Source organism: Hyaena hyaena, unplaced genomic scaffold, assembly GCF_003009895.1.
Source record: "Hyaena hyaena isolate Hyena2069 unplaced genomic scaffold, ASM300989v1 scaffold_821, whole genome shotgun sequence".
NCBI classification, from domain to species: Eukaryota; Metazoa; Chordata; class Mammalia; order Carnivora; family Hyaenidae; genus Hyaena; species Hyaena hyaena.
The window spans coordinates 746,954-771,636 of NW_024081452.1; the positions used below are offsets into that span (position 1 = coordinate 746,954).

At 37.3% G+C, this 24,683-nt stretch overlaps 1 protein-coding gene across 6 annotated transcripts in view; it reads left to right on the top strand.

The window, feature by feature from the left end:
- ORC3 (origin recognition complex subunit 3) overlaps window positions 1-22,420 on the top strand; it is a 60,252-nt gene extending 37,832 nt beyond the window's left edge. For 4 of the 6 annotated variants that reach the window (XM_039219434.1, XM_039219440.1, XM_039219438.1 and 1 more), the window contains 7 exons: window positions 11,081-11,214; window positions 13,497-13,576; window positions 15,121-15,221; window positions 18,877-19,018; window positions 20,560-20,676; window positions 21,396-21,475; window positions 22,030-22,420. In XM_039219434.1, the coding sequence (XP_039075365.1) occupies window positions 11,081-11,214; window positions 13,497-13,576; window positions 15,121-15,221; window positions 18,877-19,018; window positions 20,560-20,676; window positions 21,396-21,475; window positions 22,030-22,135 (760 nt within the window). In that variant the 3' untranslated portion in view covers window positions 22,136-22,420. Of the gene's footprint in view, window positions 1-11,080; window positions 11,215-13,496; window positions 13,577-15,120; window positions 15,222-18,876; window positions 19,019-20,559; window positions 20,677-21,395; window positions 21,476-22,022 lie in introns of all 6 variants that reach the window. The other 2 variants (XM_039219435.1, XM_039219437.1) reach the window with 2 other exon arrangements.
- Window positions 22,421-24,683: the final 2,263 nt, after the last annotated feature.

The following is a 24,683-nucleotide window of genomic DNA, read 5'->3' on the forward strand; positions in this document are numbered from 1 at the left end:
CACTATTCTTGCTGAGATCTAAAGTATGGATTTGGAGATCTGAGTAAAGCAGAAGCAATAAACAGAAAGTGAAGCTTCAGTCATTTTGCCAAACTGAGGTCAGAAACATAGGAATCTAAAAAGCACTAAGGATAAAATATGTCAGGTACAGCAAAGACACAGGTTAGAGTCTGAGCACTACAAGAATCTGGGAATCTCCAGAATGGATTTCTTTTCCCTTTTGTGTAGGTTAGATGTGGACAAGAAGTTAAGGACACTTCTCAGTTTAGGCATTCTAGGTGGGAATCATCTGAATTTAGGATACCAGACATTCCCATCACCTATCTTCACATAATTCATATCATGAGAAGAAATAAAAAGGTCACTGAATGTCACTTGTGAAGAAAAACTAAGGTACTGTAGAACATAGTCTAGAAACATTTCCAGTTTGACTTTTTTTGTTAAGCTCCTTAAAGTCAGCATTTCTCTTGAAAAATCCCTTTTGTTTGGAAACTGACATTGATCAACTTGACAAAATATTTTGTGATCATTGAAAAGTACTTAATTCCTAATATTTGTATGGAACTGCAACAGTATAGCTAAACAGTCTTGAGAAAAGAACACAGGCGGGGAGGCATCATACTTCTTGATTTCAAGCTATATTACAAAACAGTATGGTGTTGACATAGAAAAAAGACACATAGATGAATGGAACAGAATAGAGAGCCCAGAAATAAATTCATACATATATGGACAATTTATGACAGAGGAGGCAAGAAGAAATAATAGAAAGGACAGTCTCTTTAATAAATGGTTCTGGGAAGACTGGACTGGTGTTTCTTAACACCAGTCACAAAAATCAACTCAAAATGGATTGAAGATTTGAACATAAACTTGAAACCACAAAACCAGAAGAAAACCTAAGTGAAGCTCCTGACGTTAGTCTTGGCAATGATATTTTGGCTTTGATACCAAAAGCAAAAATAAACAGGTGGGACTATATCAAACTAAAAAGCTTCTAAACAGCAAAAGAAAACCATCAACAAAATGAAAAGGTAACCTGTCAAATGGGAGAAAATATTGACAAATCATACATCTGGTTTAATATCCAAATATGTGGTTTAATATCCAAAATATATAAAGAACTCCTACAACTCAATAGAAAAAACAAACAGTTGATTAAAAATGGGCAGAGGATCTAATCTAAACAAACATTTTTCTGAAGAAGACATACACATGGCTAACAGGTACATAAAAAGATGCTTAACATGACTAGTCATCAGAGAAATGCAAATCAAAACCTTTATGAGATATCACCTCACACCTGTTAGAAGGCTGTTATCAAAAAGTCAAGAAATCACAAGTGGTGGTGAGGAATACTTGTGCCCTTTTGGTGGAGATATAAATTGGTGCAGTCGTTATAGAAAACAGTGTGGAGATTCTTCAAAAAATTAAAAATAGAACTACCTTTTGACCTAGTAGTCCACTTCTGGGCGTTTATCTGAAGGAAATGAAAATGCTAACTCAAGATACCAGTACTCCCATGTTTATTGTAGCTATTCACAATAGCCAAGACATGGAAACAAGCTAAGTGCCCATCAGTGAAGGAATGGATAAAGAAAAACACATACACACAGTGAAATATTATTCAGCCATAAGAATTAGGAAGTCCGGCTATAACACTGAACTCAGATACCGAGAACAGATTGGTAGTTGCCAGAGGTGGGGGTGGGCAAAATGGGTGATGGTGGTCAAAGAGTACAAATCCCAGTTATAAAATAAAGAAGCCCTGGAGATGTAATTGAATGTTGCTGATAGAGTAAATCTTAAAAGTTCTCATCACAAGAAAAATTTACAATTATGTTCAGTGATGGATGTTAACTAGACTTCTTATGGTGATCATTTCACAGTAAAACACATATCAAATCAAGTTGTACATGTTAAACTAACATGTTACATGCTAATTATCTCAATTTTAAAGTATATTTACATGGTATTTGTAATGAGTGAAAAAGGCTTACAGAATTGTGTATCACAGTTATTTTTAAAATGTATGCAGCAGACATTGAAGTGCACATGGGGAGCATGCAGGTATGCCTTTATAAAAGTTTATATTTGTCATGAGTACAGTGGTTCTGCATGTCTTCCATAGCCTTTTTTCTATCAGTCAACTCTTGGAGCATGACGACCACATCCCTATACAGGATATAAGTTGGTTAATTTTTTACCCAGGCCTGTATTATTATACAAAGATATATTTAACTTAAAATACCATTTGGGAACCTTCAGAAGTGGTAACAATGGTGCTAACCCAGAAGTGAGCGAAGTGAGTACACTGGGCTTCTTGTGGTCAGCTATGAAAGACCTTAAGAGGGAAAATTTACCTTTCTGTTGGAGAGAATTTCTAAACAGCCATCTAGAAATCAAACACTTGACCAAGCGTTTTTCCGACTTTTGAAATTTGAAAAACCTTGCTTTGATAACAAGGTTTTAAGGATATTGATAAAAGTCTTAGAGTCCTCAACTTACAGGAACATGATGGATCAGCCAGACCTGAAGAGCACTGCAGTTTCACATCAGTAGCCATGGAGTGCTATGCAATGATTCCTGGATTGAGAGTAATGAGAAGTGTGCCTGTCTTCTTAGGAGAATTTATTTTGCCCCTTGCCCCATCAGTTGGGAATTATCTAGGATTATCTCATTTTCTTCCAAATAAGGAAATCAAAACTGGACACATTGAGTGACTTCTCTGCAGTTGGCAGAGCAGGAATTTAAATCTGAATCTTCAAAGTCAAGTCTGTTTTTCAGCCCTGTTCCAGTTATTTGAGAGGTAATATAAAAGGAAATTTCTGTGGGTTTGTGGCCAGCAGTCCATGTTCAGAGCACACCTCAAATGTTAAAACAAACCAGCCAAATAAGATTCTATGGCCTCAAAACCTCCCTCCCATCCTAACAGTAGGCATCTTGGCTCAGAGTATAGACATATAAATGAAAGAAGCAACAGTGTCTAATCTTATTCCAAGTGTAACCTTATGAGTTTGCTATACAGATCCATAAATTGAAGTTGATTAATAGCTGAAGGAATTTAGGCTAAAAGAAATTACTCTAATTTCTGAGTAAGGCTTTTGAGTTAAACAGTAATATATTAGCAGGTCAGCTCAGCTTTCATTGAGTTAAAAAAAACATGACCCAAGTAATAATATTAACATTTGATCACTTTAGATTAGTTGAAAGAGACTAGATATTTGGAATCTAAATAATGCGTTGTTACCTGAATTTGCAGATCAACTTTAAATCTTTAGAGATTTAAAGATCTAGTTATAAAAAACAGCACAGCTCCATAGTCTATGAGATGCTTCCTAAATAGCATAATTTAGCTTTTGCTGATCTAGATTTGTCCATGCAGAAGGTGTATGAGACTGTACAGTCAAAATGTAATTTCTTTCTTAAAACAAGGATTGCTAGTCCTGAATCTGCGTCATGCCAGGTCATCCACAGTCATCTGTACACTTGCAGTAAAATCAAAGAGCTGAATTGTTGAAGCTCATTCCGTAGCAAAAGATGTTGATGGTTGCTGTTTTTAAAGTAATAATTTTCAGGCCTTAGTGTGCATAAGAATCAGCTCAGGTGTACTAAACATGTATACTTTTGCTCTCTCCCCAATGGTTCTGAATCTGTTGGGAACCTGGGTGGGGTGGACAGAAGGAATCTGCATTTAAAAAGTACTACACCACATTTGGACAGATGGTCCAGGGACCACATTTGGAGAAACACTGTTCTAGAAAATAAAGGGGAATGAGAAGAGGGTACAAAAATTGAAAAAACAAATGAAGCCATTGAAAGAAAAGTTTGTATTGGTGGAGAAGCTGGATGGCTTGAGACAGTTAATCTGATTGGTTCGAAAACTGGAACAAGCTATTCCACTGCTAATAGGGAGTAGTAGTGTTTTTTTTAATTTCAGCGAACAAAAATCTGAATTTGTATTTTAACTTTTTCTTTACCAAACATTTAGTGCCTGCTGTTTTCTGCTAGAAAATAAGCAGGTAGCTAGTAAATGTTAAAAATGTTAAAAATTCAGAAATAGCTAATCAAACTTAGTTTGATAACTTTTTTCTTTTGAAAAAGAAATATAAATATATAAAATATATATGACAGAATATTGAAGTGAATAGTACATCATTAAAATATGTATATATTTTAGCTTTCTCAAGCTGTTTCTAACCATATGATGTAATTTAACTTATTCATTTTGACACAGAAAAGAGCATGGTGTTCCACAAAGGGCACTCTAACTTCCAAGTAAGTGCTCCCCTACCTGAACCAGTTTGTAAATAGAGAAACTATTGTTCAGTAAGGCCTGAGGTCATGAAACTATCAGTGCAGGGCCATTGCCTTGTTCATCCTTTCAAAAAGTGAGATTTTTTAAATTCTTGATATGTGGAGCCACTGATCTGATTACAAAGATGACTCTAGTTCTTACCTACACGGCCAAGTGAGAGATTAAGGTAGACAAGTAGGCAGTTACAGTACAGGGGAATAAGTGTTGAGATGGGTGAGGTCTAGAGTGCTAAGGGACTAGCAGACTGGACAGTTAACCTCCATTGAGGAGACCGAGCAGTTTCACAGAGGATGTGGCATCTGACATGAAATATCAAGGCATAGCAAGAATTCTGCGTATTTTTGGTTTCTGTTTCACTTGTTACCATGTATAATTACTTTGTTGTGTTGTCTTTGAAGAAGATAATCTCTATGAATATAGTTTTTTGTAAGCTTTTTTATTTTCTTCTAGTCTTCATTGACATATTTGCAGGTTTGAATTTTTGAATATTTTTAAAAGCTGATTTATGATAATGTCTTTAAGACTTGAGAACTCATTATTTAGAGGATTTTTATATTAGCCATGAATTGACCAGTTTCTCCTTATGGCCTTTTCTCAATCAGACATTTATATAATCAGTACTTAACCAGGAATTACTGGCTTTCTGCATGATGAAGCAGAACACTACATCGCCCTGCAGGATGATTGTTTTTAATGATTGCTAAATGATTCTCTCTCTGTCTTAGTTAAGGAGACATTTCTTTTGTAACAACCTATAAAGCTTTTAACACATTAAGTATCATAAGCCTTAAGTTGGTTAAAGATAAATAGCTCTTTTTCAGCATTAATGTGATCTATCTTAATGCGTTTTTTCCTTTCTCTTTAATCTAGTGTTGTGGCTTTCATACTTAATAGTTCTGGTATTTTCTTTTCAATTTTATCCTATGTCTTTTAAAGCTGAATGCTAAATGGGATCCGCCAGAGTTCAGAGCACTGTCACACTTTCCCCAGTTACGCTCTTTGTATTCTCTTACCTGATTTGGTTTTTCGTACTCTATGAAAACCACTTTGAAGAAGGTCATCCATGACCTTCCTGCTCCTAAATCTATTGGTCAGTCCTACTGCGTCTTCATTTGTGTTAACCTGTTATCTACATCAACACAGTTCAGGTGGGGGTGCCTGGGTTGCTCAGTCTGTTAAGGGGCTAACCAGCTCAGGTCATGATCTCACGGTTCGCAGGTTCGAGCCCCACGTTGGGCTCTGTGCTGACAACTCAGAGCCTGGAGCCTGCTTCGAATTCTGTGACTCCCTCTCTCTCTGTCTCTCCCCTGCTCATACTCTGTCTCTCAAAAATAAATGTTAAAAATTAAAAAAGAAACAACCACACAGTTCAGCACTCTTTCCTTAATGACATTCAGGATCCCGATTCTCGGGTTTCCTCCTACCTCAGGGCATGCTGCTTCTATCTTCTTTGGTAGTGTCTCTTCTCCCTGACACCCTAACATTACAGTGTGCCAGGGCTTAGTCAGAAGCCCACTTTTTTTTTTACCCTGACTGCCAGACTGTTATTCCATGTGCCTAATTAACATCTCCACTTGGATATCCAATACGCATTTCAAAATTAACATGTTGAAAACTGAATGCCTGATCTTCCCTTTAACTTTAGAATCTTTGTGTAGTCAGTCTTTTTATTCTTGCCATTGTTGAAAGCCAAAAACTTGGGTTCTGGCTTCAAAATACAAGAATCAAACCTCTTCTTGCCACCTTCCCTCACTGGTACCACCTGTCCAAATCACTGTTGGTCTCATACAGAAAATTGTAAAATGGTGCTCTTAAAAAGCACAGTCCTTTTAAAGTACGTCATATAATATCACTCCTTTGCTCAAAACCCTCCATGAACTCCCCTTTTCACTCAGAATAAAAGCCACAGTCTATATAGTGACCCTCCATGATCTAGCCCTGCATTGCCTATCGCTTATTTCATTTCCTACTGCTTGATCTCTCTTTCCACTCCAGCCATCTTGGCCTCCTTCTTCTTCTTGAACATGCCAGATCTATACTCAGTGTAGGACCTTTGCATGCATTATTCTGTCAGGGAAAGTTCTAGATACTCTCTTACCTCCTTCACATGGTTGGTCAAGTATCATCATCTCAATGAGGCCCAGTAATCATTTTGAAATTCAGACCTATCTGCTCCTCCCCAAATCTCCCCCCTTAATATTTTGTCACTGTCAGTAAATGTCAGTTTTTAGTATATACATAGTAATATGAGACATAGTATTTGTTGTCTGTGCCCTACCCTCTCACCCCCCACCTCTGTTAGAATACAAGTTTCACAAAGACAGGGGTTTTTGTTTCACTGAGATGTATCCCAAATGCCAGGAACAGTGCCTGTTGCGTAGTAGGCATTCAGTAAGTGTTCATTGAATGAATGGTTTCATGACTTACCGATGGTTGAAACCCATTTTGAAAACTCAGTTTGAAAAATGCTGGGCTAGTGGCTAGACTCAATCCTTAATTTTCTATTTCAGTGTTATTCTAAAAAATTTAGGGGGATAAATTAAAATTTTCATTTTTTAGTTTTCAGTTTTGTTTAATTAGGTTTGGTTTGTCCAAAGTGGAGTCACTCTAATAATAATCTAAACGAAACTATAACCATGCTTTTTGATATTACCATTTGTGTTCTGTAATTTTGAAAGCCAGTCATCTGCTGTTAGCAGTTTGTACTTCTAGATTTTTTTCTAGGCACAAACAGGTATTAAATCATACTGTATAGGGTGTTCTACAGCTTCCATTTTTTGGGCTTTGAAATTTGTTTGGTTCATTTCTGTTGTGGTAGTTACTTGTTTTGTACCTAATATTCTACCATGGACACTGTCTTGAGATGTCATGCAGCATAGTTGGTAAGAACAAGGATGCCAAGCCAGACTTGATTCTAATCCAGTCAAATTACCAAATTGGTAATTGCCCTTTACCAGACTTTACACAAGTTACTTAAGTTTCCTTTGTCTCTGTTTCCTCATCTCTTAATGTGGGAATAATAGTAGTAACTACATCATATAGTGTAGTAGACATCAAATTCTGCCAAGTACACATGTGCATTATAAATGTTAACTGTCATCACTAGTATTATATCACTGTTTATCACAGCTACATAATATCCCCTATTTTGAAAATGTAATATTTTATTTAATCAGTCCCTTGTTTGATATGTATTTAGGTTGTTTCTAATTCTTCACTGTTACAGTAGTCACCAAGGGTGAATGTTTTTTGTACATTTGTGTAATTATTTTCACAAAAATACATATGTAGATAATAGACTTTTGGGGTCTAAAATATAAACACTTTTTCCAAAGTACACTTGTGCCAACAATGTATCAGTATTTGTTTCCCCACATGCATGCTGATGCTGGATATTACAAGGCTTAAATATCTTTATTTTCTTCTAGTATTTTATAATTGGTGAACTAGTTTTTTCCCCTACCCCCATGCCATACTCATATTATTATTCTATCTGAAATATATTGGGGTAGTGATCTATTTTTCTCAAACTAAGTATTTCTACTACTTTCCGTCTCTTCCTCAATGATTAGAAGTGCTCCCATGTACTGTGTACCAAATTCCTATATATTCCTTGATCTCTTTGTAGACTTATTCTCAGTATTGCCCTGTCCATGCCTATAAAGTACCACCTGATTTTAATCACTGTAGCTTATACTTTTTTTTTTTTAACATTTATTTATTTTTGAGAGAGTGAGACAGCGTGTGCGGGGGAAGGGCAGAGAGAGAAGGAGACACAGAATCCGAAGCAGGCTCCAGGCTCTGAGCAAGCGTTCGGCAGAGCCTGATGCAGGGCTAGAACCCACGAACTGTGAGATGATGATCTGAGCCAACGTCAGACACTTAATGACTGAGCCATGCAGGTGCCCTATGTAGCTTATACTTTTTAATATTTTACTAGCCGCACTGCACACACTCACATATATACACATTTTTCCTCTTTTTAAGGAACAATTATTTTTCCAGATAAATTTTAGGATAATTTTATTGCAGTTTAAATAAATACCCACTGGACTTTTGTTTCAAAAAGTGTTAAAAGTATAGACTTATTTGGAATGAATTTGTATCTCTAAAACTTTAAGATGTCTATTCACTTATTCAAGGTTTTCTTTTTTTGATTTGTCTTTCATATTTGTTATAAAGTATATTGCTTTGTTTTCTATGGTTTTTGTTGCTATTTTGAATATTTTTGTTTTCCATTACATAGTTTTAATAAGATGGATTACATGTACATGTAAAGTGTTAACACAGGTGTATGTGTATATATGTCTTACATCCACAGATCCTTCATACTCTTTAATACTTACGCTGTTCTTTTAGATTTTCCAACCTTATAGTCACACCATATGCAAGTAATAAATTTAATCTTCCTTTCTAATGTTTGCACCACTTCTTTTTTCTTTCTTTTTTTGTACTGCTTCTTTTTTCTTAATTTGTTGTAGTGACTGGACTCTAGAATGATGTTAAATAATAGTGATGATAGCAAGTATATGTTGATTCTGTGTATATATAATTTAGTTGAAAACCTTACTGCCTTTTTTGGGTTGACCACATGATTAGCACTACTTCAGGTCTTGTTTTATATTAAACCAGAGAGTACTTGGGAAAGTGTAAGATCTTTTGCTCTTCTGGAAACAAGAACATTACCTTTGGCTAATAAGAAAAAGACTGATGGGGCGCCTGGGTGGCTCAGTCAGTTAAGCGTCCAACTTAGGCTCAGGTCATGATCTCACGGTTTATGAGTTCTGTGAGTTCCAGCCCCAAATCGGGCTCTGTGCTGATAGCTCAGAGCCTGAAGCCTGCTTCAGATTCTGTGTCCCCCTCCCTCCCTCTCTCTCTCTGTCCCTCCCCTGCTTATGCTTGCAGGCACACACGCTCTCGCTCTCTCTCTGAAAAATAAATAAGTGTTAAAAAAAATTTTAGAAAAAGAAAAAGAGTGATAACTCTCTGAATTCCTGAAGTTTATATCTGAAGTGAAGGATCTACCCCCTCCAACAAATGTCATGTTAAAAGTTATGACTAATACAGTTTGATTTCAAAAATTATATGACATAATGACATTTTTTCTTACAACCTGAAAGTGAATAATGGGCTGGGTTTTGCCTTTCTCGATACTCAGTTTTGTAAGCTGCAAATAGATGCCAGGAGCAGCTGCTTGCAGCCTGGTACGCTTTTTCCCAGGGTGCTCCTGGTGTGAGTGGTCAGCGTCAGCTTCTGCCTCTGCCAGCAGGCTCGTGTCAGTGTTTCCTTGGACCCTGGAAATGCTGACCTTGGCTGTTTGAATAGGGCTAACGTTTGTCAGGTATAACAGATTGTTGAAGTGTATCTGACTTTGAGTTAACTCTTTTGATAGTCTAACTTCATCTGGGCAATAGAAAGCCAGACCTTTTAAATAATGTCAAATGTAATCAAGAATTAAATGTATTGGTTTAGTTTTCTTTGACTTGTAGCTGCCTTTCATTCACAGATAAAGATCACTAATATTTTTGGATGATTATTTTATAGAAGAAGGAAGATTTTATACTTCTTCTTCAAACTAGGCAAAAGTTTACCTTTGTCCATCCCTACCAGTTTCTATGTTTATTGGTTGTATGACAATTTTTTATTTTTTGGTTTGGGTTTAAATTTTAGTTGAAGTAACCAGCTAATTTCTCAGTCCTCTTAGTCTACTTAACTTTATATCTCTTTTCTGACTTAGTAACATTAGTATTTTTCCCAGATTTTTTATTATGAAAAATGTCAGACCGAATGTAGATATCTTGCAGAATGGCCCACGTTCTGGATTTGTCTGAGTCCTTAATGATTAATACAAGAACTTTTAATCATAGTAGTCTTCATTTTTTAGGTCCATTTGCTGAAAATAATTTTTATACTTGTGTCATGGCACTTAATAATTACTAATATTGACCTAATTCCATTTCATTCTGTTACTGAATATGATCTTAGTCGAGAGATCTTATAAGTAATGGTTCTGAGAATGGGATCCTAATTTTTAGAAGATCTGTGTTCTATTTCTAATGGATTTCCTCTGTGTGGCCTTGAATGCATTATACAACCATTCCACTGTGCTACATAAAACAGTAGAATTACTTATCTTTTTAAAAAATTTAGTGGATTTACCGACTGATGTTTATAAAGCCCATAGAATATGTTAAAACATAGCTAAGATGGTAATTAGAGAAATGATTGTGATTTTTTTTTTTTTTTGGTCCTTTCAAACAAGCTTTCATTTAGCTTAAGTGTTACAGCCTCGAGAGACGTTTTTGTCTCATACTTAGATCTGAAGCAAAGGGACACTAACGTTAAATGCCTGCTGTGTGGTAAGCACTGTACTAGAGTCCTCAAATGCATCTCCTCATTTCATTTTTAAGCCTCCATCTAACCTGCGAAATATGTGAATTTTTATTTCCATTTTATAGACAAGGAAACTAAGGGTCAGAGAGGTTTGGTAATTTGCTCTGTATTACAAACCTAGTAAGTGCTGCATTCAGGCTGTGAGCCTGGAACTTTGTACGTTTCTGAGTTGAGCTTTATCATGAGAACTTTTCTAAATACTTCTGAAATGTCACATACATTGAGGAAAATCTCCCCCCATATTTGGTAGCTACTAGTGAGGGATTTATACCATCTGTTTCTGACCAGAAACATTCAATGTGCAGAGTGTTTTTTAAGTATATTAATTTTCCCATTACAGTATGTCTCCTGTCACTGATTGTGTTCTAGGATGTTGGCAAAGGATGAACTGATGACCATACTTGAGAAATGTTTCAAGGTTTTTAAGTCCTCTTCTGAAAAGCAGCTTGGAAGCACAGAAAAGAGAATAGAGGAGTTTCTGGCCCAGTTTCAGAGTCTTGATGGTGAGAATATAGCGTCTTGCCAATTCTGCTGGCTGTGACATTTAATGAAATAAAGTAACATGGAAAACCCCATTTTCTGATGTTTGAGACATGAAGAGATCAAGTAGTTCATGGTCAGTCAGCATACCAACTCTCAGACTGTCATATCCTGACAATTAGAAATAAGACAAGTGATTGTCTCCTACGTTTGGTTTAAACAATGAAAATCATCAGATGGGCAGGAGAAAAAATTCTTTCTCCTGATGGACAGTTTAGAGGACTCATAGTTACCTTCAAAAAAAAAAAAAGCAACAAAAAGAAAAAGATTGGAGAGCGTAGCAGGGCATCATAATTAAGGACTCCTTTTAGATGCTTTTTCTTAAGCATTCATCAAATTCTTTATAGATTTCAAAAACACTGCATAAATCATTTGTAAGCCTGAAAAATTAATAGCTGTGAACCACTTTCACAAAAATGAGGCTCTTTGGTATGCTGATTACCAAAATATGCATGAGATTTGCTTTAATCTGATTTAGAAAAGCTGGAATCTTTCAGTAAATGAACTGAGGCAGCCTGGCATTCCCATGTTGGAGTGTTGTCATATCCTTGATTTTGCCTGACCACCTCATGGTCATTTGTATTTGCTGAATGCAGGGATGCCTGCCTGTGTATAGATAGCTATGCTATGTTCTCTGATGCAGCAGGACTTCCGTGTTCTCCAGGGGCACCATGGTTAATACTGACCATTAACTTTTCACGGGCTCTTCTCTTGCTCTTGTTCTAGCACTAAAGTATGGTATTCTTTTGGTAAAACAAACAGAGTATAGACCCTTTATCATCCCCTACTTAGGGAAATTTTAATTTGGGAGGTTGAGGGAATGAGGCAGCTTGGTATAAGCACATAGATTAGACATGGCATGATGAAAATACTTCACATTTGAAATGTCTGTCACTACTTTCTATGTTTGGCAAGTGTTCCTTTGTCTTGAAAATCCTTTGGATTAAAGGAAACTGCCCTTGTTGAGATCCATCCGTATCTCTTCACAGCTGCCATGCTAGGTCATGGTGGAAGTGCATAGTCAGTGGAAGATGTAGACAAAGTTTCCTTGCCTGGAGTGACATGAGCAGCCCGCGTGAGAAAGTACAGTACTAAGAGGGTTCGCCTCAGGCTATGTGTAGTCATTGCTCTTTTGCACTACAGCATGAGCTGAACCATTTTTCAAATCATATTGTAAAGGACTGGAAATTAGTGTAGAAATCATTGAGTTCACTTACAGACAGATAAAGTCCAGGAAGAGAATGTACTGGCTCCAGATCCCATAGCTAGCTGGTGCTAGCACCCAGGCTCCATCTTCCCTGTCACAAGCCAGCTCATTGTTTTTTTTCTTTCATTCATAATTAACATGTCCCATAACTGTAGTTATTGGGACAGTGAGGGAACACCCTTAACATAAATAAGGTAAAAGACTTAATGTATATAAGTAAATTAGGTAAATTTCAATCTTTTACAAAACTAGACTCAGTTTTTGTTTTTTAAATAAAACTTCAGATATTATAATAATTAATGTAACATAAGCTGGTGAAACAAATTCTGTGATGTGCTAAGTAAAAAAGAAATGCAGCTTTGAAATGGGAAGTTTGGAGATTAAGATGATTAACGTTCTGAAGATAAAGAGTTTTACAGGTTGTAGCAAAACCAGTGTAAAGAAATATCTGTAGTCCAAAGTGATACTCTGTTAATAATAAAGTAAAATTAATACCCCCCCCCCAACACACACACAGATCAGACAAGTAGAAATACTTGACTATATGCTGTCTCTGGTTCCTTAACACTTAACTGTGTTTTATAGTCTGCGTTTAAAGTTACATTTAGAGGGTTAAGTAGGTTACAGTGTCAGATCAGATATTTAAGGCTCTGCTATATGTTAATGAACTAGGACAAAGAATTTATTAGATATTTTAACCTTAAATTATATTTTTCTCGAAGAGTTATCCATAGCTAGAAAGAAATTTATTCTTTGAGAACAATGCAGATTCTATAGCCACATCCTCTTGTATTAGATTTAATCCAAATAAGCTATGTGAATGTGAAATTCCTAAAACCCGCCTTACTCTAGAAGAGGCTGTTTTAGAGCCTCATGCTCTCTAGAAGCACAACTGTACCTTTTACCAGCTACAGTTTTCTCTTCCCTTTGCTAAAGAACTGTGGTGTACTTTATTTCCCAAGGAGTAGTAGACATATTTGTTCTCTTGACTGGAATAGATTCACCCTAGTTGCTGTATATTGGTTTTATATTAAAAAGCAGAAGCCAAAGAAGAAGATGATACTTCAGGGCTACAGTCAAAGGGGCTTCAGAAGACAGATCTCTATCATCTTCAGAAGGTAACTTTTCCTTTCAACTGCATCTTGCAACATTCCATTTTTTTTTCAGCGTGTGCTCTAGATTAGCTCTCCCTCAATGTTTTTTTTTAACTTAATATTTTTTAATAGTTTATTGTCAAGTTGGTTTCGATATAACACCCACTGCTCATCCCCACAAGTTCCCTCCTCTATGCCCATCACCCTCCTTCCCTTCTCCCCCCACCCCCATGTTTTTATTTTTAAACCATAATCAGGAACAAAGCAGATTTTGTAACACACTTACAAATTGAACATCCTGTTTATCTGATCCACTGCCATCCTCATTCTCTATTTACAAAGTCTGAAATTTACTAGCCAACATAGGTGGAAACTGTTCTTTTAGTCTTAGAAAAGGAATTAACTAGCAGTAGGGAAACAATGGGAACATTGTTGCAAAAAGGAGTGTGATTATTTATCTGATGCATTTGTTGTTGTGTTTTTTTTTTGTTTGTTTAATCAAACTGAGAAATCCAAAAGAACCTAACTCATTAATTTTAGGGACTTGATTTTTTAAGTTCTTTTTTTAATGTTTTATTTATTTTTGAGAGAGAGATAGAGACAGCATGAGCAGGGGAGGGTTAGAGAGTGGGGGAGACACAGAATCCGAAGATAGGCTCCAGGCTCTGAGCTAGTTGTCCGCATAGAGCCCAACACGGGGCTGGAACCCACGAACCGTGAGATCATGACCTGAGCTGAAGTCGGACACTTAACCGACTGAGCCACCCAGGTGCCCTGGGACTTGATTTTTTAATGCATATTCCATAGAGAGCAGGAACTGAGCCACAGTACACCCAATATAATCTTGGTCAGATAATTCTAACTTTAGGATCTTGGTTGTCAGAGTAAAGAACATTCTTTGTATCATGATGCCAAGTTATGATAAATGTAGAGTAAACTTCTAATCAAAGCAAGGCAGAACACGTTGAATTTATTCTGTTAATATGGCCAAAGGGTAAGGGTTTGTTTTTCTTACACTTATAAGTCTTTTTCTTTTTTTAAAAAGATTTTTTTTAAAAAATTTTCCTTATTTATTTATTTTTGAGAGAGAGAAAGAGCACATATACACAAGATGGGGAAGGGTGCCAAGAGAGAGGGAAACACAGAATCTGAAGCAGGCTCCAGGCTCTGAGCTGTCAGCACAGAGCCCGATGTGGGACCTGAACCCACAAACCATGGGATCATGACCTGCGCCAAAGTTGGCCGCTCAACCAACTGAGCCACCCAGGTGCCCCATATAAGTAAGTCCTGTTTTTAAATCAAGTAGTGGATTGTGGATTGTGAGCACTCTACCATATTCGAGAAGTGGAGTGAACTGCCCTTTTTCTTTTTCCCTGAAATCAACTTGCTATATATATTTGAAGCAAAACACTTAAGAGGAGAGACTCTTTCCAGACCTTAGAAATAAAAAGAAACACAACCCATTTTGATCTGGCTCTTTCTCTGCACATTCTATCTATGGACCCAGAGCTCCCTTCTGAGTTTTCGGTTGCAAAATCACCAGAAAAATTGTGTTCTTTCATCCATAGTCCTTATTGGAAATGAAGGAATTAAGAAGAACAAGTAAGAAGCAGACCAGGTTTGAAGTACTCAGAGAAAAAGTTGTCAACTTCATTGACAGTCTGGTGAGGTGAGTCTCTTGCTCTTAAAAACTAAAAATCTGGCTGTTTTCCCCAATAACACTGGGGTAATGGCTGTACATAGCCAATCCAGGGCACTTTCTCCTAGATTAGGCTTTATGCTTTTCAGGTCCCTTCATCTAGCTTAGAATTGTAATTTTGATTCATTTTCCATCCTTATTAAGATGTCTAATCAAATGACTAGTTCATTCCTTTACTGCCAGTTCAAGAATACAAATTTAAATTTGATCTAGTTCATTAGGCTGGGCTAGGAGGGGTGGGGGTGAAATAGAAAGTTGAGTGGTTTTTTTGCCCTTCCTAACAACAGTGTTTGCATTGCACTTTATCCTTGCTCTGCTTGTGCTGGGAATACAGTGGGTCTAGGCCAAGCCCAGAAGGCAGAGCTGGCTAGCCATAATGCCCTCTTTTATTCAGAGTAAGGGACTTCTAATTCTAAAGAATACCAATGCAACTTATTATCAGCACTAAATTCATGTTGAGAAATGTAATTTAGAAGTCCATCAGCCTATTTTAAGATTATTTCTTTTTGGGAAACCCAGATCATTCTGATGCATGTATTTCCCAAAAGCAAGTATTATGTAGCTGTGTAGGATTACCCACGTAAGCTGCTTTTCAGGCTGTTGTGACATGGTGTAGGGGGGAAAAAGTGTGAAAAATAAAATGACTTAATACTTAAAATATAGGAAAAAAATGTTACCTATCATTGCTTATTCTGTATTTTAATGGCAATTCAAACAGTAGGCTAGGCACTGAATATAATCAAGTGCCAAAAAGAACAGCTCAGTCACTGAAGAGAGTAATTTTCTGATAAATAACCTGTCCTTCTTCAAAGTGAAAAGTTCCATTTTCTGGGACAGTGTGGGAGCAGAGTCATTGTTCCTAATCATTAGGGAGAAATTACTAATGTCATGCAAGAGGTCCAAATGATCAACCAAGTGTGACAAAATGTAGGTTAAAGTGAGAAATGTGTCCTATAAAAGTGATGCAACGCAGTATTGCACTGACCTGCTGGCGGGAATTGACCTTTTAGAACTCATACAGTTAACCTTGCCCTACTGGGCTTTATTGTTCTGTAGTTTCTTGCCTCAAGTTTCTGGCTCCTTTCTTTTACCAACCTGTGGCCATTGTTACTGCTAAAAGATGTAGTGTATTTTAACATAATTGTAGGCCAACTGTCACGTTCCTTTCTGAGTTCCTACAAATCCCGAATTGTAGGCTTTGAAATCAAACAGCTATTTGTCTTTTGTGATCTTTGACCTAATTATGTCTGACTTTCTACCTTTCTGAGCAGTTACTGAAATAAAGCTACGCATGACTGAATTGTGTTGTGTTGTTAAGTCACAAAATTATCCATACTAGGATTTCCTGTCTTCATCAAAATTGATTGTCCCAGGCAGGAAGAGATTAGGATTGTAGCATGTTAGGACTAAAAGAGACCTGAGGAGTCGTGGCAGCTGAAGCCCAGAGCAAAGCTAGGACTTCTGGATAGTCACACAGTCCTAGTCTACTGACAGCCATCAAAGGTCCCTCTCCATTTCTCCATAGTCTCCAAGGACAAATCACAGATGTTTGAATAGAGCTTGGAGTCCTGGAGAAAAGATGTTTGTTAAAGATAAATATAACCAATGGACTCTGAGAGATGGGGTTCTCAGTTTACCTTGAGCAGCTCTTGATGAAACTACTGGGAATTAAAAGTACTACCTTCTAAGTTACTGTTTTCATCAGAATACAGGCTTCAACTTTGGAGCCCTTGTTGACACTAAGTGGTCCTATCAGTTCCCACAAAACCACCTCTCTTTTGTTTGTAAGCTCTGATCTGAATCCAAAATGAGATGCTTCAGTGCCAGGCTCACTGCTTAGTTCTTCCCCCAGCAAGTAAGCTGCAGAAGGATGTTTCTATGCTTATCTCCACATTTGCAGGTGGACAAAACTTCTAACGTACGATGATGTTTTGTCACTGTTCTTGTTCAACTAATGTAGCAGCCCAGTGTAAACAAAATACAGGCAAATATTTTCTTTTACCTCTGATGGACGTTCTTTGAGGGTATCCACACAGGTCTTTTGCCTTGGGAATTACCTGAATTTCTAAACATTAAATAAATATAAAGATATTAAAAAAGGAGGAGTAAAAATGAAAATGTGACATTTTTTTCTGAATTGGACTCGGTCTGGTTGCCTTGTTTGATTTCCAGTCCTTACTTCATAGCAGGGACTTCAACAGGGTCTTTTAATGACAGTCATTATAATGATTGCGGAGAAACAGCCTGAGGTTGGTGCAGGAAGAATTTATTATAAACTGGGTAGCCAGCCACCCGGGGAGGGTTGATGTTATAAAACCTATGCCAGAGGCTACAGCTAATTTAATTTGAGTAAGAGGTTAGCAGTACTTAAGGTATAGAATGTGGATCCTTAGGGCCAAGTCAAAATCCTAGACTTTGCCAGTGAGTTTCATTATTAACTCTGGGGAAAGAGCAGCAACTACAAGTGGAATGAGAGGGGGCCAGGAGCTTTCTTAAGATGGGAAAGAGTGATATGCATGGTTAATACCCTCTCCATTCCCTCTCTTCCTCAAAGCCACTGGCCACACAGATGGAACAAGTGTAGTGGGATTGTGTCCCAGGAGGAGAGACAGCCAGGACACCGGGAAGAAGAGGGTAGTTTCACCGGGAAGAAGTGGCTAGGCTGAGGCAGCTGCTTTTTTCTACCTGCACTTGGTGCACTGGCATAAATCTGTCATGTGGCTAAAATATTTAAAGCTCAGGCCTAGACCAAGTCTTCTGAATCTTTATGAAGGAATGTAAATGAACTACTTTAATCAACTTAGTGATTTATTACTCTTTGTGTTGTGTTTGCCAAAGTTTCTCCCTTCCAGTTTGCTACCCTCCAAGCCACTCAAGAGTGATGTCACTGTCAGGGCAGAGACAAGCTGATAGGCTCATTACACAGTGAAAGTGAACTTTATTTCCTAAATTCAGATTTCATTAAAATTGGTTTGTCATCTAGCTCATAAATAAGAGAAAAAACACAAGTTTCAGTGGTTTTTCTAATTGAAATTTTAGTGATGAACAATTTGTTTTCCAATATTCTGAAGCTAAAATTTAGCCTTTTCTATCTTCTAACGTATAATTTAATTCTAACCTATAAAAAGCTCCCAGGCATCATTTCTGTGAAACTTCAAAACATTTTCTGTGATCCTCAAAGAATTCCCTAACTTGTTAATTCCAGGTCTGAGGCCTGTGTTGTAAACCCTGCTAGGAGTTACAGGTCTGCTGTGGTAAGGAGTGTAGCTATCTTGTTTTTCTCAACAATTACTTCAAGAAAGTATTCTTTAATACTGTAAGAAACGATCATAAAGCTTTCGAGCAGAAATGTAACGTAGGTTCATTTGTTCCTAAAGGTTTAAATCAACTGAAATACAGTTTCTTAAACTCTAATGAATCTGAAAAATTTTAAAAATATTCTATGAAAGAGGTACAATTCTGAGTGGACCTGTACTGTTATATTTGGCTTTTGTTTCCTTTGTTTTTGGGTCTTGATTTTGATTTTTAAGTAAGTTGCTCAATTTTCCAAAGGACTGACAAAATGTTACACTGAAAATAAACCTGTGCTTATCTAAAAGCAGATACCTCCCTTTGGCTGTTTCAGAGAATACCTTCTGCCTCCGGAGACACAGCCTCTGCACGAGGCGGTGTACTTCAGTGCCACCCACACCCTGCGTGAGCGCCTGAACGCTGCTCCCAGAATCGCCCTCCACACTGCGCTCAACAATCCTTATTATTATCTGAAGGTAAAAAGTAATATTCATTACTCTGAAAGTTTGGTGCAGACGCCCAGGCTTCATTTACCACAAACATTTTGTAATTTGCAGTCCTAATAAATGGGGAGTTAGTAGCACAGGATTACAGCTCTTTTAGGTATAAATTCTTTAGACTTTAGAGGGCATTTTCTAACCCCTGCATAATGCTGCCAACTTTTGATTGTGTGTAATTATCTTCCCCTTCATGTGATAAAATGCCGGATCACAGGCAGGAAGCTGCCAGAGTATAATGCTACTACTCTTGTGAAACGTTTCCTTCAGACTTATATAACAGCAGATCATGGATCAAACAGTACGACCTAATGAAATTACTTACAAGATCCAAATGGTTGTTTCTGATTTAAGAAATAGTTTGGGATTTCATCATGGATTTTAAATCCAAGAAAGATCTACTCTGAGACAGTATCTCAAAGCTGAGTATAGAGGATGGCCAGTAATCTGGCAGGGATGAAACTCCTAAAATCCAGACACATTTACTGGTTCCAAGAAGCTATGCTTGGGGCGCCTGGGTGGCACAGTTGGTTGAGCATCTGACTCTTGATCTCTGCTGAGATTATGATGTCATGGTTCATGGGATCAAGCCCTGCATCAGGCTCTGCACTGACAGTGTGGAGCCCACTTGGGATATTCTCTCTCTGTCTCTCTGTGTCTCTGTCTCTTTCTGTCTCTCTCTCTCTGCTGCTCCCCCGCTTGAACGCATACTCTCACAAAATAAACTTTAAAAAAAGCTGTTCTTTAAACGGAGTTCAGTATAGTTCAGAATTTTTAAAAACCTCCTTGTGTGATCAGATCAAGCCATCATTTTAAACATTTTAGTAAGTTTATGTATACATAAAATAATCTGTTGACAATTTGCTAATAAGTTATTTTGTTATGAACTCGGTTAAACACCTAGAAATCTTGGCACAAAATATATTTAAGAAATGATTCCATAAAAATCTATGAAGAATGTTCCACTCTCCTGGTATTCTATTCCAAAATGGCACTCAAGCTAGCATGCTGAGCATTACAGGAGAATACTGAGTAGGAAGGTATAAATCAATGGTTTTCAATGATGGTGGTAGTGGGGAGCCTTAATAATTTCAACTTCAAAGCACAAAATATTTTTATCATATAAAACACAAATTAAAACTTTTCTCTTTAGTGGTAGGTCACAGTAGAGATCTGGTGTGATTTTTGGAGTCTTTGGGAAGCCAAATTACAATCTCCATGTGTATGTATGTGTGAGAGAGATTCTCAATAAGAATTATGGATTTCAAATAAGTTTAAAAAGATGGGTTTTGTAGGAGTTAGTTAGGATCTGCAGTGTTTGACTACTTTCTGAGAGAGAACTTAACTACCACCTGGTAATGGTATATTGGTATTAATAGAGTATAATTATTTCTATAAATAAAAGAAACCAAAGACTCCATTTACTGGTTTCCTGAATTTAGTTTGGGGGTTTATTAATGTTTGCCTCTTTTCCTAATCATTTCTAAAAGGTAGTCATCTTAGTTTGCTGTTGTTTTTAGAATGAAGCACTGAAAAGCGAAGAAGGCTGCATTCCAAATGTCGCCCCAGACATCTGCATAGCATATAAACTGCACCTCGAGTGTAGCAGGCTAATCAACCTTGTGGACTGGTCAGAGGTAGGTCGGGGGGAAAGAGCAAGCTGTTTGTCTAGCCACCATGACCATCCTCCTGGGGTTTTAATACTTTTGGTACTTTGTAACTTATCTTTTATTTCATTTTTAATGTCCTGTTCTTTTGTTTGGAAAGCATAAATCCCCTCATACTGCAGAATCTCCAGAAAAGCAGGTCACTCAACAGTCTCACTCCAGGTCCCTTGCACTATGATTCTACACCTCAACCAAGCCAATTCTGTGAGTGTGCCAGGTCAGAGTACCCCCACAGTTCACAATAAGCAAGACCTAAACAGTTTAGGTTGGTTCTGTTATTCCACAGAAGTGTATTAACAAGTAGCGTTTCCCTTATCACATAAAAAAATATATATATGTTGGAAAAGCTATACAATAGATGTAGCAATCAGGAAGTACAAGAAATGCTTGGCAAGGCCATGGACGACTGGTTACTGAGATAAATAACTTCTTTCCATTCTCAGAAGAGCATTACAAAGTTAACTCTGTCGAAGGCCCCATTTAACAGATACCACCATTTAAAAATCTACATGGTTGGCACCTTCTAAGAAGAGAAGTTTTAAGAACCTGAAATTTGGTGTAATATTTTAAAAACGTGCCAGCTATCAGTAGCAATACATGACCTGGCTTCATACAGAGTCATCAAGTGCATTAAAAGATACTTGGCAATGATAGAGATTTTTATTTTCTTCTGTCTTATCTCTCAAAAGGCTTTTGCAACAGTTGTGACATCTGCTGAAAAAATGGATGCAAATTCTATAACTGCAGAAGAAAGGAATGAAATTATCCAGTATCCTTTTTAAAAAACTGGTTCTACAGTGTCTAAGTTTTTACAGAGTATAAGTCTATGGTTTCTCCAGACTTAAGATAGAGATTTATAAAGATGTGCCCCAAACAACCTTATTACTTGTTAATGTTAACGATACCATCCCAGAACAACTTGTTTCTAAACACTTATTCCAAATTTTAAATGAGACCAAACCTAAATATTTGGTCCAAAACTTTTATCAAGGTCATACTCCAGGGTTCAGCAAAAATGTCCCATAACTGTCATTATTGTAATTGTGTTTTTCTAAGGTGATCATGTACTTTTAGAAGTTGAAGGGGAAGCAATTTTCAGACTGTATGAAAAATTAGAATCAGGTAAGTGTTAAGCACTTTACCATTCATGTCTTATGGACAGTGGATTCTAATTAGATTTGATGTTTTCCAGTAAGGGTTATGGTTTAATTTAGGAGTACGTATTTGAATTGTACTTTAGTTTAACAGCTGATGTTTTAACATTGAGATTTTAACCTCTTTTTGTCAAAAAATATGGCAAATTTCCTTAGCCACACCCTCCAGTGCTCGGTTTATTAGAGCTGTTTCTGAACTAGAGCTTTTAGGATTTATAAAACCTACCAAACAGAAGACTGACCATGTGGCAAGGCTAACATGGGGAGGCTGTTAGAAAGCAGAAAGGAGACCAGTCATATTTACAAACCACCATAAGGCTCTTGGCGAGAAATGGATAATCCTTGTGTGATGTTTGACCAGAAAGTGGACTGCTCACTCCAAACAGGAATGTATCAGAACACCTTTGGAGTACTTTAGAATCCAACAAATGAGATGCTTACATTGTAACTAAAACCTCTCCCACATTATCACTGCAATTTTCAGTCATTTCTAAATGATAAATGTTCTTGAGCACACATAGTTTATAAATGTAATAAATTCCTTTATCCAGGAATATAAATTCTTTGCAGTTGATTTAATAGTACTTATTGCTGCTCCCCCAGTTTCTTGAACTGACATTCCTCCCTTTAGTAAATTGTGTAAGTAAAATGAATATCCTACAGGTTTATTTCTCCTAGTGACTATATATAGGTTCTAAAACTGCCTCTGCTGCCCCATTTCCTTTAGTCTAAAAATTTTTTTAAATCCCAAGCTCTTTGGCTTTACGCTTAAATACTGTAAATATTCTATTTCAGAATGACCCATCATGGAGTTGTAGAGCCTGTAAGATCTTTACAAATCACATCTCAATCTTAGGATATCCAACTGAGGGAAGTAATGTCCAGATAGAATGAGGTCTGGATCTCTTCCATAACAGGAACTCAAGGCAATGAAACAAAGCTACCCCAAGTTCATTATTTAGTGTTCTACTCCCATGAGAATTCTGGGACATATCTTTAAGAGTATTCACTTAAAAAAACTACCATGCAAATATGACAAGGGGGGGAATCAAATTCAGTAAAAACTGTCTTATTTGGGGCGCCTGGGTGGCTCAGTCGGTTAAGGGTCCGACTTTGGCGCAGGTCATGATCTCACGGTTGGTGGGTTCGAGCCCCGCACGGGGCTCTGTGCGGACAGCTAGCTCAGAGCCTGGAGCCTGTTTCGGATTCTGTGTGTCCGTCTCTCTGACCCTCCCCTGCTCATGCTGTCTCTCTCTCAGAAATAAAAGAAACATTAAAAAAACAAAACAAAACAAAAAAAACTCTTGTTTGACAAACCTTAGTACTATGTAATTATAGACCTTTTTTGTGTGTGCTGTCATCAACTTTAATGTAGAACTAATTACTTTAAAATTTAACATAATTTTTTTTAACGTTATTTATTTTGAGAGAGAGAACATGCACACCAGTGGGGAGAGGGGTACATAGAGCACGAGTCCTAAGCAGGCTGCATGCTGTCAGCAAGCCTGATCTGGGGCTCCATCTCCCGAAGCAGGAGATCATGAGCTGAGCTGAAATCAAGAGTTGGACACTTAACTGACTGAGCCACCCAGGTGTCCCTAATATAAAGTATTTAATAGAATGCTTAAACCTCAATTCGGGAATGTGCAAAGGCATGCCATATAGTATAGAGTATCTCTGTCCTCTGGCAACATGGTGGGCTGAAATGACATTAATGGGTAAATGCTCCCTTCCCCCTCTTTCTGCTCCAAAAACATAAAAATGTTAGATGCACTATATCTCAACAAATTGTCAGAATGTTGCCAGGCTCTAAAAGAAAGGGAAATCCCAAGGTACCAGAAATAGAATCAACTGCATGCCAGAACAGAAAACATTTAGCCCTCTAGAACTTTGAGAAAGACAATTACCAGAGTAGCATTACTCTGAGATAAATGTCTTCTCATCATCTTAAAGATGCCAAGATTTCTTATGGAGCAGTGTACATATGTGCGCAGTTATCAACTTGGAAATTAAGAAATTTGTGATATGCAAACACATACAGCACCACCATAAAGAAGGAACTGGACAAATAGAAGCTTTTGACACTTCAACGAATCCATGGCAGAGCCTCTGTCAAATGGATATTAGAGCAAAGAATAAATTTCTGTTCTGTGAAGTCTCCATGACTTACCTTCACAGCAACTAGCTCAATATTTTTTCCTCATTCCCCTCCAGTCGAATGTGCCTTCACCATGTGTTTCATTTTTGATAACAGTTGGTAAAATCTAAGGAAGGAACGTATGGGTGATTTTGAGGATTTTCCACCTATTGCCTATGTAAGTGAGGTGGTCGACAATAGGAAAGGTTTTCCAATTTTCCAGTACTCCGTGTCTTGTTAACATGAAGACACCATCACTAGCTACAGTGTGATTTCATCCAGCTTTCACAGCTTTCAAATGGTGCCAGTAAGCACCAGAGAAAATTATGTTCAGAAACTATGAATTTCAAGAAGACTCATACAGCAAAATGCTTACACTGTAAAGTACAGAGAAACTGGCCTCATCACACATGGGTTTACCTCTGAGGCACCCTAAGTAGTAGTAGCCCTGCTTTGCTTTTTCTTTTGTTGAGCATTTAGTTGAATTCATGCTACCTGAATGCGTATCATGCACTGAACCACTTTTCTTATTACCTCTTTTAAAGATCAGGTCAGGACAGAAACTGTTTTTATAGTGAATATCCAAAAAAGCTATGAAATTAAGCTCATGAAGCTCATTTGTCGGATTTCTGGAGCATTAAGTGTCACCTCAGTTCTGTGTCCATTTCTTGATCTAGTAAAACCTC